The following is a 17,191-nucleotide window of genomic DNA, read 5'->3' on the forward strand; positions in this document are numbered from 1 at the left end:
TTTCGCGATTAGAATAGACCAGAATCTGTTAGCAACATTCAATACAGTGAAGATCTTCTGATCTATCCCAATTGTGTTCAGGATGCTAGCTGGGTTTGCTGCAATAGGATGTGCATGTGTGGCATATTTGTTTAAAGATGTGTAATCTATGGTTAGTCTGTAACTTCCATCTGGTTTTTTTTTAACTGGCCATGGGTGAATTGGGAGGAGATATTTTTGTCACTACACCTTGTTTCTCTAATTCTGTGATGATGCACCTGACCGCTTCCACAGCCTCTTTTCAAAGGATATTGCTTGTGGGAAGTGTGTAACTTCTCCCTGGATCTTCTCTGGTGGGACATTTAGACCTCCACAATCATGTTTCCTTCTAGCCCAAATTCAAGGATATTGTGCAGCTAGTTTTTCCCAAACTGATCCCTTTTCGCAATCTGTTTTAAATGCTGCTATCCTAGAAATGCAGTAAGAAGTTTAACAACACCAGGTTAAAGTCCAACAGGTTGTGGAGATGCCGGCTTTAACCTGGTTTTGTTAAACTTCTTACTGTGTTTACCCCAGTCCAACGCCGGCATCTCCACATCATCCTAGAAATGCTACAACCTTTCTTTTGTCCCCATCTATTCTGCTTGAATGTATTGTGCCATCTTAACATCTCCTGCTCTGACATCGATTGTTACATAGAACAGTACAGCACAGAACAGGCCCTTCGGCCCACAATGTTGTGCCGAGCTTTATCTGAAAGCCCCAGCTGTCCTAATAAATCTATCCCCTTGTTTTCTTCTCTGATTTGACAAATTCAAATTTGAACCTGTTCTCCTTTTTCTTCTATTTCTAATCTTGTAGGAGTACTACTCATAGTGGTGTTGATTCTCCCTGTCACTCCATGTAGCTATCTTTTGATCTGTTGCTGGTAAATTTAAATTAGTTAACGAAATGGTGGCTCCTGTATCAATCAACGTGCTACATTTTCGTCTTCCTTATACTGCTTCCACATCCATTCGGGGATCTTTCCCATCCTCTGACATTAGGGGCGCTAATAGCCATTGTGGATTTATCAGTTTTCGGATCTCTTCTGCAATAATGTTGAATGTTGCTGATTCTTTTGCTTGTGTCTCAGTAGACTTTGTTAACTTTTTTAACTGCATTTACCTTCACTGCCTCCTCCTTTTTGCCCAACAATTAGCCATGTTATGACCTATTTTATCACAGTTATCACATTGTCTTCTATCTGTCCCTACAAGGCTTTTTACTCTTATGTGAGGAATAAAAGAATAACCAGGGTGAGGGTGGGGCCGGTCAAGGACGGCAGTGGGAATTTGTGCATGGAGTCAGAAGAGATAGGAGAGGTGATGAATGAATACTTTTCTTCGGTGTTCACCAAGGAGAGGGGCCATGTTTTTGAGGAAGAGAGGGTGTCACAGGCTGATGTTTGGAGGGAAGATGTACTAGCAATTTTGAATAAACTGAAGGTTGATAAGTCCCCTGGGGCCTGATGAAATATACCCTAGGATTCTTTGGGAGGCAAGGGATGAGATAGCAGAGCCTTTGGCATTGATCTTTGGGTCCTCACTGTCCACGGGGGTGGTGCCAGAGGATTGGAGAGTGGCGAATGTTATTCCTCTGTTTAAGAAAGGGAATAGAAATGACCCTGGTAATTATAGGCTGGTTAGTCTTACTTCAGTAGTCGGTAAGTTGATGGAAAAGATCCTTAGGGATAGGATTTACGACCATTTAGAAAGATGCAGTTTAATCCTGGATAGTCAGCACGCATTCGTGAAGGGCAAGTCTTGCCTCACAAATTTGATAGAATTTTTTGAGGAGTAACTAAGTGTGTTGATGAAGGTAGTGCAGTTGATGTCATATACATGGATTTTAGGAAGGCGTTTGATAAAGTCCCCCATGTTCGGCTCATGAAGAAAGTAAGGATGTGTGGGATAGAGGGAAGTTTGGCCGATTGGATAGGTAACTGGCTATCTAACAGAAGACAGGGTGGTGGTGGATGGAAAATTTTCAGACTGGAAACTGGTTACCAGTGGAGTGCCACAGGGATCAGTGCTTGGTCCTCTGCTATTTGTAATTTTTATAAATGACTTGGAGGAGGGGGCTGAAGGGTGGATCAGTAAATTTGCTGATCGGGCAGCATGGTGGATGCAGGCTTGGAGGGCCGAAGGGCCTGTTCCTGTGCTGTAATTTTCTTATTTTTTGTTTGTTCTAACACCAGGTTAAAGTCCCACAGGTTTATTTGGAATCACGAGCTTTTGGAACGCTGCTCCTTCATCAGGTGAGCATAGAGGTAGGTTTCACAAACATTTATAGATAAAGGCACAATTGCAAGATAATGGTTGGAATGCAAGTTTTTACAGGTAATCAGGTCTTTACAGGTACACAGTGCAAGTGGACGATGAAGGGTACTCTGTCGGTCATGTCGTGTAAACAGCCTCCACCATTTGGCCTGGGCTTGCAAAATGTTACTAACTGTCCTGGCTTGACTTCATGCGCACTTCTTTAACCTGTGATTATCCCCCCCTCCATTCGCACTGTCTGTACCTGTAAGGAGCAGTGCTCCGAAAGCTCGTGATTCCAAATAAATGTGTTGGACTTTAACCTGGTGTTGTGAGACTTCTTACTGTGCCCACCCCAGTCCAATACCGGCAGCTCCACATCATGTTCACAGAAGATGACATTTAAACTTCCCAGAAATGCTAGGGAACCAAGGGTCTAGTGAGAAGGTGGAATTGGAGGAAATTAGTATTAATAAGAAAAGAGTGCTGGGGAAATTAATAGGATTGTAATCCACAGGGCTGATCTACATTCCAGGGTGCTAAAGGAGGTGGCCATGGAAATTGTGGATGCAATATATATCAATGATTTGAATGAGGGATCAAATCATCATATTTCCAGGTTTGCTGACAACACACGACTAGGTGGAAACGTGAGTAGTGAGGAGGATGTAAAGAGGCTTCAAGGTGGTTTAGACAAGTTGAGTAGGTGAGCAAATACATGGCAGATTTAGTTTAACGAGGGTAGGTGTGAAGTTATTCACTGCAGAAAAACAGAATGGTAGAGTATTATTTAAATGGCGATCATAGAATCCCTACTGTGCAGAAGGAAGCCATTTAGCATTTAGCATTCAGCACGGCCAATCCACCGAACCTGCACATCTTTGGACTGTGGGACGAAACTGGAATATCCAAAGGAAACACACGCAGACACAAGTAGAACATGCAAACTCCACACAAACAGTCACCTGGGTCCCTAGCACTGAGAGGCAGCTGTGCCACCATTAAGAAATGTTGATGTGCAAAAGGACCTGGGTGTCCTTGTACAAAAATCAAGCATACAGGTACAGCAAACAGGAAGGCAAATGGTATGTTGACATTCATTGCATCAGGATTTGAGTAGAGGAGCAAGATGTCTTCTATAGCTATACAGGACCTTGCTGAGACCACACGTGGAGTATTGTTATTTGATTTATTGTCACATGTATTGGGATACAGTGAAAAGCATTGTCTCTTGCATGCTATACAGACAAAATATGCTGTTTATAGACTACATAAGGGAGAAGGGAAGGAGAGGGTGCAAGAATATAGTGTTACAGTGATAGCAAGGGTGTAGCGAAAGATCAGCTTAATCATAGAATCCATACAGTGCAGAAGGAGGCTATTTTTGGCCCATCGAGCCTGCACTGACAACAATCCCACCCAGGCCCTTTCCCCGTAACCCCACATATTTACACTGCTCATCCCCCTGACATGAAGGGGCAATTTAACATGGCCAATCAACCTAACCCACACATCTTTGGACTGGGAGGAAACTGGAGCACCTGGAGGTAATCCACACAGACACGGGGAGAATGTGCAAACTCCACTTAGACAGTGGTCCGAGGCCAGAATTGAACCCGGGTCTCTGGCGCTGTGAGGCAGTAGTGCTAACCAATGTGCTCCCCATTATTAATATATGGTAGGTCCATTTAAAAGTCTGATGGCAACAGGGAAAAAGTTGAATTGGTTGGTACGTGATAGAAACATAGAAGATAGGAGGAGGCCATTTGGCCCTTCGAGCCTGCTCTGCCATTCATTATGATCATTGTTGATCATCCAACTCAATAGCCTAATCTTGCTTTTTCCCCATAACCTTTGATCCCATTTGCCCCAAGTACGATATCCAGCCGCCTCTTAAATACATTCAATCCAAAGATGTGTCCATACAGTCCAAAGATGTGCGGGTTAGGTTGATTGGCCATGTTAAAATTGCCCCTTAGTGTCCTGAGATGCGTAGGTTAGAGGGATTAGTGGGTAAAATATGTAGGGATATGGGAGTAGGGTCTGGGTGGGATTGTGGTCGGTGCAGACTCGATGGGCCGAATGGCCTCTTTCTGTACTGTAGGGTTTCTATGATTTCAATGTTTTGGCATCAACTATTAATCGGGGACTCGATGGTGAAGGGGACAGACAGGCGTTTCTGCGGAGGTAGGCGGGATTCTCGCATGGTGGTCTGCCTCCCTGGGGCCGGGATCCAGGATGTCGCTAGTCGCGTCCCGGAAATCCTGAGGTGGGAGGGAGAGGAGCCTGAGGTAGCGGTACATATTGGTACCGCTGATGTGGGTAGGAAGGGAGAAGGGGTCATGAAAAGGGAGTACAGGGAATTAGGGAGACAGCTGAGAAAGAGGAAAGCAAAGGTAGTAATCTCAGGATTACTGCCTGTGCCACGGGAAGGTGAGGGCAGGAATGGAGTGAGGTGGAAGATGAATGTGTGGCTGAGGGACTGGTGCAGGGGGCAGGGATTCAGGTTCCTGGACCATTGGGACCTCTTTAGGGGCAGGGGTGATCTGTATACAAAAAACGGGTGGAACTTGAATCACACGGGGACCAATATCCTGGCCGGTAGGTTGGCTAAGGTTACTGGGGAGAATTTAAACTAGATAGGTTGGGGGGAGGGGAGCTAGAAGAGTTGACTAGGATCAAGGAACTAATTGATGGGGTGGAGGATGCAGGGGTAAGGGGAATTACAAAATTAATGGTAGAGGAGAGGGTGCAAGTGAATGAAGGCGGTAATTTAGATAAGGGAGTAGAGGGAGAATGTGTTCGCGACTCATCAAAGCGGGTCCAGATAAAAGCTGGAATAAGGACACTTTGCCTGAATGCACGAAGCATTCGGAACAAGGTAAATGAGTTGATGGTGCAAATCAGCACGAGTGGGTACGATCTAGTGGCCATTACAGAAACGTGGCTGAAAGGTGACCAGGACTGGGAGATGAATATCCAGGGGTATCAGGCGTTTAGGAAGAATAGACAGGAAGGAAAAGGTGGTGGGGTCGCGCTATTAATAAGAGATAATATCAGGGTAGTACTGAGGGATGACATAGGCTCTGAGGAACAAAACGTGGAATCATTATGGGTAGAGATGAGGAATAGTAGAGGGAGAAAGACACTAGTAGGTGTGGTATATAGGCCCCCAAATAATAATGTTGAGGTAGGGAGGGCTATAAACAAGCAGATAAGGGATGCGTGTAAAAACGGAACGGCAATAATCATGGGGGACTTCAACATGCACATTGACTGGCAGACTCAAGTCGGTAAGGGTGGAATGGAGGAAGAGTTCTTAGAATGCTGTCGGGATAGTTTCCTTGAACAGCATGTTACGGAACCGACGAGGGAACGAGCTATTTTGGATCTGGTATTGTGTAACGAGGTAGGTAGAATTAAGGATCTTATTGTGAAGGACCCTCTTGGGTCTAGTGACCACAATATGGTCGAATTTCTGATTCAGATGGAAGAGGAGAAAGTTTGGTCCCAAACCAGTGTCCTCTGTTTGAACAGAGGGAAATATGATAGGATGAGGGATGAATTGGCTAAGGTAGACTGGGAGAGCAGGCTGGCAGGTAGGATAGCTGAGGAACAGTGGAGGATTTTTAAGGAGATCCTTTTCAGTTCTCAGCAAAAATATATTCCAGCAAAAAACAAGGATTGTAAGAAAAGGGAGAACCAGCCGTGGATAACGAAGGAAATAAAGGAGAGTATTAAAATAAAAACAGCTGCGTACAGAGTGGCCAAAAATAGTGGAGAAACAAGTGATTGGGAAAAATTTAAGAAACAACAAAGAGAGACTAAGAAAGCGATAAAGAAAGGAAGGATAGACTATGAAGCTAGGCTAGCAATTAATATAAAAAATGATAGTAAAAGTTTTTATAAATATATAAAAAGGAATAGAGTGGCTAGAGTGAATGTTGGACCCTTGGAGGACGAGAGGGGGGAGTTAATAGTGGGAAATGAGGATATGGCTGAGTCTTTAAATAAGTTTTTTGTGTCGGTCTTCACGGTGGAGGACACAAATAGTTTGCCAAATATTAACGATAGAGGGTTGGCAGCAGGAGAAATACTTAATACAATTAATGTAACCAGAGAGGCAGTGCTGGGTAGACTAATGGGACTGAAGGTGGATAAGTCCCCGGGTCCGGATGGAATGCATCCCAGGGTATTGAAAGAAATGTCAGAGGTAATAGTGGATGCGTTAGTGATTATTGATCAAAACTCGTTGCATTCTGGGGTAGTGCCGGTTGATTGGAAAACGGCTAATGTTACGCCGCTGTTTAAAAAAGGAAGGAGACAAAAGGCGGGTAACTATAGGCCGGTCAGCTTAACGTCTGTAGTAGGGAAAATGCTGGAATCCATTATTAAAGAGGAGATAGCAGGGCATCTGGATAGAAATGGTTCGATCAATCAGACGCAGCATGGATTCATGAGGGGAAAGTCGTGCTTGACGAACATGTTGGATTTTTATGAAGATGTGACTAGGGCGGTTGATGGAGGAGAACCGGTGGATGCGGTGTTTTTGGATTTCCAAAAGGCGTTTGATAAGGTGCCCCATAAAAGGCTACTGAAGAAGATTAGGGCACACGGAGTTGGGGGTAGTGTGTTAAAGTGGATTGGGGACTGGCTATCCGACAGGAAGCAAAGAGTCGGAATAAATGGGTGTTTTTCCGGTTGGAGGAAGGTAACTAGTGGCGTGCCGCAGGGATCGGTACTCGGGCCGCAACTATTTACCATTTATATAGATGATCTGGAGGAGGGGACGGAGTGTAGGGTAACGAAGTTTGCAGACGACACAAAGATAAGTGGAAAAGTGAATCGTGTGGAGGACGGAGAAGATCTGCAGAGAGATTTGGACAGGCTGAGTGAGTGGGCGAGGATATGGCAAGTGGAGTATAACGTTGATAAATGCGAGGTTATACACTTTGGAGGAAATAATAACAAATGGGATTACTATCTCAATGGAAACAAATTAAAACATGCTACCGTGCAAAGGGACCTGGGGGTCCTTGTGCATGAGACGCAAAAGCCCAGTCTGCAGGTACAACAGGTGATCAAGAAGGCAAATGGGATGTTGGCCTATATCGCGAGGGGGATAGAATATAAAAGCAGGGATGTCTTGATGCACCTGTACAGGGCATTGGTGAGGCCGCAGCTGGAATACTGTGTGCAGTATTGGTCCCCTTATATGAGGAAGGATATATTGGCATTGGAGGGAGTGCAGAGAAGGTTCACCAGGTTGATACCGGAGATGAGGGGTTTGGATTATGAGGAGAGGCTGAGGAGATTGGGTTTGTACTCGTTGGAGTTTAGAAGGATGAGGGGGGATCTTATGGAGACTTATAAGATAATGCGGGGGCTGGATAGGGTGGAGGCGGAGAGATTCTTTCCACTTAGTAAGGAAGTTAAAACTAGAGGACACAGCCTCAAAATAAAGGGGGGTCGGTTTAAGACAGAGTTGAGGAGGAACTTCTCCCAGAGGGTGGTGAATCTCTGGAATTCTCTGCCCACTGAGGTGGTGGAGGCTACCTCGCTGAATATGTTTAAAGCGCGGATGGATGGATTCCTGATCGGTAAGGGAATTAAGGGTTATGGGGATCAGGCGGGTAAGTGGTACTGATCCACGTCAGATCAGCCATGATCTTATTGAATGGCGGGGCAGGCTCGAGGGGCTAGATGGCCTACTCCTGCTCCTATTTCTTATGTTCTTATGTTCTTAACTACTTCCTGTGGTAATGGAATCCACAGGCACACACACACACACACACACCCTCCCCCACTTTGGGTGTTTCTCCCCAATGACAGCGTACAGGAATGAGATAGAGAATCTGGTGAACTGGTGTGGCAACAATAATCTCTCCCTCAATGTCAACAAAACGAAGGAGATTGTCATCGACTTCAGGAAGTGTAAAGGAGAACATGCCCCTGTCTACATCATAGAAACATAGAAAAACTACAGCACAAACAGGCCCTTCGGCCCACAAGTTGTGCCGAACACATCCCTACCTTCTAGACCTACCTATAACCCTCCATTCTATTAAGCTTCATGTACTCATCCAGGAGTCTCTTAAAAGACCCTATTGAGTTCGCCTCCACCACCACTGACGGCAGCCGATTCCACTCGCCCACTACCCTCTGTGTGAAAAACTTACCCCTAACATCTCCCCTGTACCTACCCCCCAGCACCTTAAACCTGTGTCCTCTCGTAGCAGACATTTCCACCCTGGGAAAAAGCCTCTGAGAGTTCACCCGATCTATGCCTCTCAACATCTTATACACCTCTATTAGGTCTCCTCTCATCCTTCGTCTCTCCAAGGATCAATGGGGACGAAGTAGAAAGGGTCGAGATCTTCAAGTTTTTAGGTGTTCCGATCACCAACAACCCTGTCCTGGTCCCCCCATGCCGATACTACAATTAAGAAAGCCCACCAACGCCTCTACTTTCTCAGAAGACTAAGGAAATTTGGCATGTCAGCTACGATTCTCACCAACTTTTACAGATGCACCATAGAAAGCATTCTTTCTGGTTGTATCACAGCTTGGTATGGCTCCTGCTCTTCCCAAGATTGCAAGGAACTACAACAGGTCGTGAATGTAGCCCATCCATCACGCAAACCAGCCTCCCATCCATTGACTCTGCCTACACTTCCCGCTGCCTCAGCACAGCAGCTAGCATAATTAAGGACCCAACACACCCCGGACATTCTCTCTTCCACCTTCCGTCGGGAAAAAGATACAAAAGTCTGAGGTCACGTACCAACCAACTCGAGAACAGCTTCTTCCTTGCTGCTGTCAGACTCTTGAATGGACTTACCTTGCATTAGTTTGATCTTTCTCTACACCCTAGCTATCACTGTAACACTACATTCTGCACTCTCTCGTTTCTTTCTCTAAGAATGGTATGTTTTGTCTGTATAGCGCGCAAGAAACAACACGTATTTACACACAGTAAAAAATGTGACAATAAATCAAATCACCTCCGTCCTAAATGATCTACCCTGAATCCTCAGACTGTTACCCCTGGTTCTGGACTCCCCCACCACAGGGAACATTCTCCCTGCATTTATCCTGTCCAGACATGTTAGAATTTTATAAGTCTCTATGAGATCCCCCCTCATTCGTCTGAACTCCAGCGAAAACAATCCTACCCTAGTCAATTTCTCCTCGTACATCCGTCCCACCATCCCCGGATTCAGTCTGATAAATCTTTACTGCACTCCCTCGAGAGCAAAAACATCCTTCCTCAGAAAAGGAGACCAAAACTGCGCACAATACTCTAGGTGTGGCCTCACCAAGGCCCTGTATAATTGCAACAACACATCCCTGCTCCTGTGCTCGAAACTTCTCGCAATGAAGGCCGACATGCCATTTGCCGCCTTTACTGCCTGCTGCACCTGCATGCTGACCTTAAGTGACTGGTGCACAAGGACACCCAAGTCCCACTGCGCAATCCCCTCTTCCAATTTACAGCCACTCAGCCGCCTTGTTTTTGCTTCCAAAGTGAATAACCTCACACTTATCCAAATTATACTGCATCTGCCATTGATCAGCCCACTCACCCAACATGTCCAGATCATTCTGAAGGATCTGTGCATCTTCGTCACAGTTCACCCTCCCACCCAACTTGGTATAGAACATAGAAAAACTACAGCACAAAACAGGCTCTTCGGCCCCACAAGTTGTGCTGAACATATCCCTACCTTCTAGGCCTACCTATAATCCTCCATCCTATTAAGTCCCATGTACTCATCCAGGAGTCTCTTCAAAGACCCTATTGAGTTTGCCTCCACCACCACTGACAGCAGCCGATTCCACTCGCCCACCACCCTCTGTGAAAAACTTCCCCCTAACATTTCCCCTGTACCTACCCCCCCAGCACCTTAAACCTGTGTCTTCTCGTAGCAGCCATTTCCACCCTGGGAAAAAGCCTGAGAGTCCACCCGATCTATGCCTCTCAACATCTTATACACCTTCATTAGGTCTCCTCTCATCCTTTGTCTCTCCAAGGAGAAAAGACCGAGCTCCCTCAGCCTATCCTCATAAGGCATGCCACTCAATCCAGGCAACATCCTTGTAAATCTCCTCTGCACCCTTTCAATCTTTTCCACATCCTGTAATGAGGCGACCAGAACTGAGCACAGTACTCCAAGTGGGGTCTGACGAGGGTCTTATATAGCTGCATCATTATCCCCAGACTCTTGAACTCAATCCCTCGATTGATAAAGGCCAGCACACCATACGCCTTCTTAACCACCTCCTCCACCTGCGGGGCCGATTTTAGAGTCCTATGGACCCGGACCCCAAATTCCTTCTAATCCTCTACAGTACTAAGAGTTTTTCCCTTTATATTGTACTCCTCCATCCCATTTGACTTGCCAAAATGGACCACTATGCATTTATCTGGGTTGAAGTCCATCTGCCACTTGTCCACCCAATCTTGCATCCTATCTATGACCCTCTGTAACTTCTGACATCCCTCCAGACTATCCCCAACCCCAACCCATTCGTGTCGTCGGCAAACTTACAAACCCCGCAAACTTTGAGATGTTATATTTTGTTCTCTCATCCAAATCATTAATATATATAGTGAATAGCTGGGGCCCCAGCACCGATCCTGTGGCATCCCACTAGTAACTGCCTGCCAATTTGAAAAGCACCCATTAATTCCTACTTTTTTCCTCACTGCCAAGCAGTTTTCTGTCCATCTCAATACACTTCCTCCAATCCCATGTGCTTTAATCTCTGAGTAATCTCTTGTGTGGGACTTTGTCAAACACTTTCTGAAAGTCCAAATATACCATATTGACTAGTTCCTCCTTGCCAACTCTACTAGTTACATCTTCAAGTGATCTCAGACTTGTATCATTTTCCCTACGGAAGAGGGTGGAAGAGAGTATGTCCGGGAGGTGTGGAGTCGTTAAAGCTGGCTGCTTTCCTGAGGCAGCGGGAAGTGTAGATGAAGTCAGTAGATGGGAGGCTGGTTTGATTGGTGGACTGGGCTATGTTCACAACCCTTTGTAGTTTCTTGCTCAGAGCAGGAGCCATACCCAGCTGTCATGTAACCAGAAAGAATGATTTCTCTGGTGCATCTGTAAAAGTTGGTGAGAGTCCTGGGGGGACCAGGACAGGTTCTTGGTGATCTGTACACCTAGGAACTTGAAGCTCTCAACCATTTCCACTTCATCCCCCTTAATGTAGACAGGGACATGTCCTCCACTATGCTTCCTGAAGTCAAGGGCTATCTCCTTTGTTTTACTGACATTGAGAGGGAGATCATTGTTGCACCATTTCACCAGATTCTCTAGCTCTTTCCTGTACTCCATCTTGTCATCGTTTGAGATCCGACCCACTATGGTGGTGTCATCAGCTAACTTGAAAATGAAGTTGGAGTGGAATTTGGCCACACAGTCATAAGTATATAAGGAGTATAGTATGGTGCTGTGGACAAAGCCTTGCAGGGCACTGCTGTTGAAGATAATCATGGTGGAGGTGTCATTGCCTATCCTTACTGATTGTGGTCTGTGGGTTAGGAAGTCCAGGATCCAGTCGCAGAGAGAGGAGCCAAGCTCTAGGCCATGGAGTTTGGAGATGAATTTTGTTGGGATAATGGTGTTGAAGACTCAGTTGTAGTCAATAAATAGGAGTCTGACATTTGGTCTCCTTCCCTCAGAAAGGATATACTTGCCATAGGACGAGTGCAGCGAAGTTTAAATTTTATTTCTTCGTGTTACAAGTAGGCTTACACACTGCAATGAAGTTACTGTGAAAGTCCCCTAGTTGCCACACTCCGGCACCTTTTCGGGGACATTGAGGGAGAATTTAGCATGACCAATGCACCTAACCAGCACATCTTTCAGATTGTGGGAGGAAACCGGAGCACCCGGAAGATACCCACGCTTACACGGGGAGAACGTGCAGACTGCGGACAGACAGTGACCCAAGCCGAGAATTGAACTCGGGTCCCTGGCACTGTGAGGCAGCAGCAAAGCGGTTACGCTTTGCTACTGTGTCGCCCCTAGGTTCAACAGATTGATCTCGAGGATGGCAGGATTGTCGTATGAAGAGAGATTGGGTCAACTGGGCCTGTATTCATGACAATTTAGAAGAATGAGAGGCGATCTAGTTGAAACGTATAAAAGTCTGACGGGGCTGTATAGACTGGATGCAGGGATGTTGTTTCCTCTGGCTAGGGATTCTATGACAAGGCGTCAGAGGGTAGGCCACTTAGGACTGAGGTAAGGAAAATTTTCTTCACTTAGAGGGTGGTGAACCTGTGGAATTCTCTATCGTGGAAGGCTGTGGAGGCCAAGTCACTGAATATGTTTATGAAGGAAAGAGATTTTCAGGCGCTAAAGGTGTCAAACGATATGGGGAGAGAATAGGAGTATGGTGTGGAGAGGATCCTCCATGACCATACTAAATGGTGGAGCAGACTTGAAGGGCTGAATGGCCTCCTCCTATTTTCTATGTTTCTATGTTAAATGCAACTGCAAACAAAACAAACTAAGTAAAACCAAGTGAGTTTTCATAGATCATAGAATCCCCATTCAGCCCATCGAGCTGACAACAATCCCACTCAGGCCTTGTCTCCACAATCCCATGTATTTATTCTGCTAATCCCCCGACACTGAGACAATTTAGCATGGCCAATCCACCGAACCTGCACATCTTTGGACTGTGGGAGGAAACTGGAGCATCTGGAGAAAGCCCACGCAGGTAACAGGAGAAAGAAGGAGGTTAAAAAAAAATACAAAAATGAACGACTTCAGTTTGGAAATACCGGAGAATCTGAGATTGATCCTCTTGGAGCAGAAAAGATTAAAATAAATTTATTAGAGCTGTTCAAAACCTTGAAGGGTTTCGATAGCGTAGATATGGGAAAACTGTTTCCAGTGGCAGAAAGTTCATTAAGTAAAGGGCATCGAACCAGACAGAGGTGAGAGGAAGGGAAACTTTTTATATGCAGCAGGTATTGATAATCTGGAATGCACTGCCTGAATGAATAGTGGAAACATTCAATTTTCAAAAGTGAATTGAATAGATATATGAAGGGGGAAAATTTGTGAGGCTACAGGGAAAGGGTTAATTGGATAGCACTCACAATGAGCTGAATGGCCATTCAGTTGTGTATCATTGTATGAGCCGGTGATCACTACATTTTGCTGTTAAACACCCTAGGTCTGTCATCAGCTATAGTGCAATGACAACAATCTTTTATTGTGCCATGGGGCAGTGTTTTCCTCGTACATGCAATCTCTTGGCTTGTATTGAACATTAACTTTTACATTCTGTGAGATTGTGCAAAAGATGAATTTTTAAGATAATTTGTTGAATAAAGCTCATTACTGAGGATTACATTTCAACTTAGATAAATTCCTCCTCCCTTTTCTTCCCTTCTGTTCCTCATCTGACAATCAGAGACAAGACACTAGTTGGACCTCATCTGGAATCTAGTGTACAGTTCTGGGCACCATATTATAGGAAGAATGTGAACACATTGGCGAGAGTGCAGTTGAAGTTTACAAGAATGGCTCCAGGGATGACAAACTTCAGCTGAGGTTGGGACTGTTCTCCTTCAAGAGGAGATTTGATAGAGATAATCAAAATCATGAAGGGACTTTGTGGGACCTTGTCAAATGCCTTACTGAAATCCATATAGACAGCATCCACTGCAGTATCCTTATCATCCTTGTTACTTCCTCAAAAAAAATCTATTTAGTGAGACACAGTCTTTGCCTAATAAGCCCATGCTGACTACCCCTGATCAATCCATGCCTTCTAAGTAACAGCTTGTCGTGTCTCAGAATTGTTTCCAATCAGAGTTGTTTATAATAATTTGCTCACCACCGAATTCAGACTTACTGGCCTGTAGTTTACTGGCCTATCCATCACACCCTTTTTAAATAATGGTACAATGTTCGCAGACCTCCAATCCTCTGGGACCGAGCCTCTATCTAGTGAGAATTGGAAAATAATCCTCAGAGCATCTACTATTCCTCCCGACTTCCTTCAACAGCCTGGGAAGCAATCTATCCAGTCTTGGTGATTTATCCACCTTCAAGGACGCCTGTTTCTCCAGTACTTCCCTTCTTGCTATGCTTTTTGTATCTAATATTTCACACTCCGCTTTTAACTAGAATGAAGAGACAACATGCTCATTGAGAATGTGGACAGGGTTCTCAATCAACCTACAAGTTACCATGTACATCTCTACCTTTTCCTTAGTTATTCTCTTGTTCTTAATGTGCTGATAAACATTTTAGGATTTTATGGGCCAATATTTTTCATATCCTCACTTTGCTTTCCTAATTTCTATTTTTACTCCTGTACTTTCTATACTCTTGGCTTTCTACAGCATTAAATCTTTTGTGATTGTCGTAAGCTTTCTTTTTTCTGTTTTATCTTGGCCTATATGCTCCTGGATCACCAAGGGGCTCTAGAAATGTCCCTTTTTCTTTGTGGGGGCATGTCTAAACGTATCCGTAGAATCTTGCCTTTGAATGCCTCCCACTGATTTAATTAGGTTTTTCCTTCTAATAGCTGTATCCAGTATCTTACCAGCTCAACTCTTGGCTTTGTAAAATTTGTCTCCCGACCCCCCTCGTCCTTTTCCATAATGATGCTAAATCTAACCTGTTAACTTCCTGGTGTGTAACTCTGTTTTGTAGTAGGGGATGGACATAAACACAACAGTTATAGTCACCCAGGAATTCTGTTTGTCTCTAAGTTGTTTAAAGCATTTGACCCATTTTTTCCAAGCTGTGAATTTAAAACACATTGGTTGAATTGTGCCACAATTGTGTCAATGTTCTTTATACGTTAATAAATTAATATAATTGACGGGGGAGGGCAGTGTTAAGTTTTTTTTTGCAAGTGGTAAACCAATGGTTTTGAAATCTAAACAAATAGCTTCAGAAAGAATAGAAAGTTCTATATTTGCTTTTATTTATAATTGCATGCTGTAATAAGCAAATCAATACATCTTTTTTCTTGAACTGCTTCCAAACTCGGATACTATCCAGTTTCCCATTACTTTTGAGTGCAACCAGTGTAGCTTTATTGCATGAGAGTAAAATGCTGTGGTTGCAGGAAATGTGAAATAGAAACAGAAAATACTGGAGATGGTCAGCAGATCTGGCATGATCCATGAAACAGAAACTGTTAATGTTGATCACAGAGCTGAAACATTAACTCTGTTTCTGTCTCTCAGATGCTGCCAGAACTGTTGGATGTTTCTTTCTTTATGATTTACAGTGAATTAGTTAAACCTTCTTAAATATTTTGTCAAAACAAGTGCTCTTGAAAGGCGTGCATTGAATGTGTAATACCGTAGGTGCAAATGATTGATTAGAACTCAGTTTTTCAAATGGAAATAGAAAAACCTGTGCAAAATATATTCACAACCATAATTTACTTCTACATAGAAACAACTGGCACTAGTGTCTCAAAACGCACAATTTAATATAATGGCTATTGATGCATTTAATTTTTTTTAGAACTATCACAATGAGATGATACGCCATCCAGAAAACATCCGCTGGCAGCAATGGAGTCTGGAAGGAGTTGCTGCTTTGCTGTTCCGTCGTTTTCCTGACTGTCACATTTGGATCATAAAGGCTTCCCGGATTCACCTGCATAAGTTCAGTTGCTACGACAACTTTGTGCAAAGCAATCTGTTTGGTGTGCCTGAACATAACTCAGACAGTAGAGCTTTCAAGCACCTTCATGCACTCTTGACCAACGCTTTCAAGCAGATGCATAGTATCCTACATCCATGGACAAAACCTGATGAAAGTGCTCACAGTTACTTTGCCACTGCACATGATGAAGACTCGAGTACACATTGTGAAAAACCAAATAATTTTGTAGCTAAGAATGACCTGGGCACTACAGATCTGGGGTGCCCTCATCCTGGGATGCAAAAAGAGTGTGAAGACTTGAAATGTACTGATCCTTCATTGAAATTTATATTGGTTGGTTTCAGCAAAGGTTGTGTGGTTTTGAATCAGCTGCTGTATGCATTGAGTGAAGCAGAGAAAGATGAGGAACTAGCTGCTTTCATTAGTAATATCAAAGAGATGTATTGGTTGGATGGTGGTCACGCTGGAGGAAACAACACCTGGGTCACAAGTCCTGAAATCTTGAAGAAATTTGCACAGCTGGGTATTCCTGTGCATGTACACGTTACACCTTATCAAGTGTGGGATGAAATGAGAGCTTGGATTGGGAAGGAGCACAAGAAATTCATCTGCCTCCTTGGGGAGTATGGTGCAAAAGTGACAAACCAACTTCATTTTGAGAATGAAACCCCCTCTGTGGATAATCATTTTCAGGTGCTTCAAGTCTTCAAAGCTGCTTTGGATCCATACTGATGGAATTATTCCATGATGCTCAGTTTCAGCTGTTCCCAGTGAGGCAGAGTAGAAAAATGTTAACAAATAAATGTGTTTAATAGTGTGAGGGCTGAGTAATTACATGTAATTTTGCCTACCACAAATCTCTAATAGAGATTAATCTGTTTTATGTACGTTGAAGTACTGTCCTACTTGCATTTATTTTGCATTCCTTTCTGTTGCATTCTGTTGACTTAGTGTAATAAAAATATTGATGGATGCAATTGTCATCAATCTTCAAAAAGCAATTAAAACTCCAGTTTCGGAGGAAATTTTGGGACAACTGAATTTTTGCACTAACCCAGATTGACTGAATAGAAAAGTCCAATTAATCAGTAAGATCGCAAACAGATTGAAAATGCATGTTTGGTATTCTATAGGTATGTCAGGAATAAAAGAATGACTAGGGTAAGATTAGAGCCAGTCAAGGACAGTAGTGGGAAGTTGTGCGTGGAGCCTGAAGAGATAGGAGAGGCACTAAATGAATATTTT

At 44.0% G+C, this 17,191-nt stretch overlaps 1 protein-coding gene across 16 annotated transcripts in view; it reads left to right on the plus strand.

Moving 5' to 3' along the window:
- The window catches only part of c14h2orf69 (chromosome 14 C2orf69 homolog), a 41,286-nt gene extending 24,318 nt beyond the window's left edge, over positions 1-16,968 (plus strand). For 5 of the 16 annotated variants that reach the window (XM_078228662.1, XM_078228666.1, XM_078228668.1 and 2 more), the window contains one exon: positions 15,803-16,968. In XM_078228662.1, the coding sequence (XP_078084788.1) occupies positions 15,818-16,678 (861 nt within the window). In that variant the 5' untranslated portion in view covers positions 15,803-15,817 and the 3' untranslated portion in view covers positions 16,679-16,968. Of the gene's footprint in view, positions 1-2,218; positions 2,291-12,325; positions 13,023-13,724; positions 13,865-15,802 lie in introns of those variants that run through there. The other 11 variants (XM_078228658.1, XM_078228667.1, XM_078228664.1 and 8 more) reach the window with 7 other exon arrangements.
- The last annotated feature ends 223 nt before the right edge of the window (positions 16,969-17,191 follow it).

This window comes from Mustelus asterias, chromosome 14, assembly GCF_964213995.1.
Source record: "Mustelus asterias chromosome 14, sMusAst1.hap1.1, whole genome shotgun sequence".
NCBI lineage: Eukaryota > Metazoa > Chordata > Chondrichthyes > Carcharhiniformes > Triakidae > Mustelus > Mustelus asterias.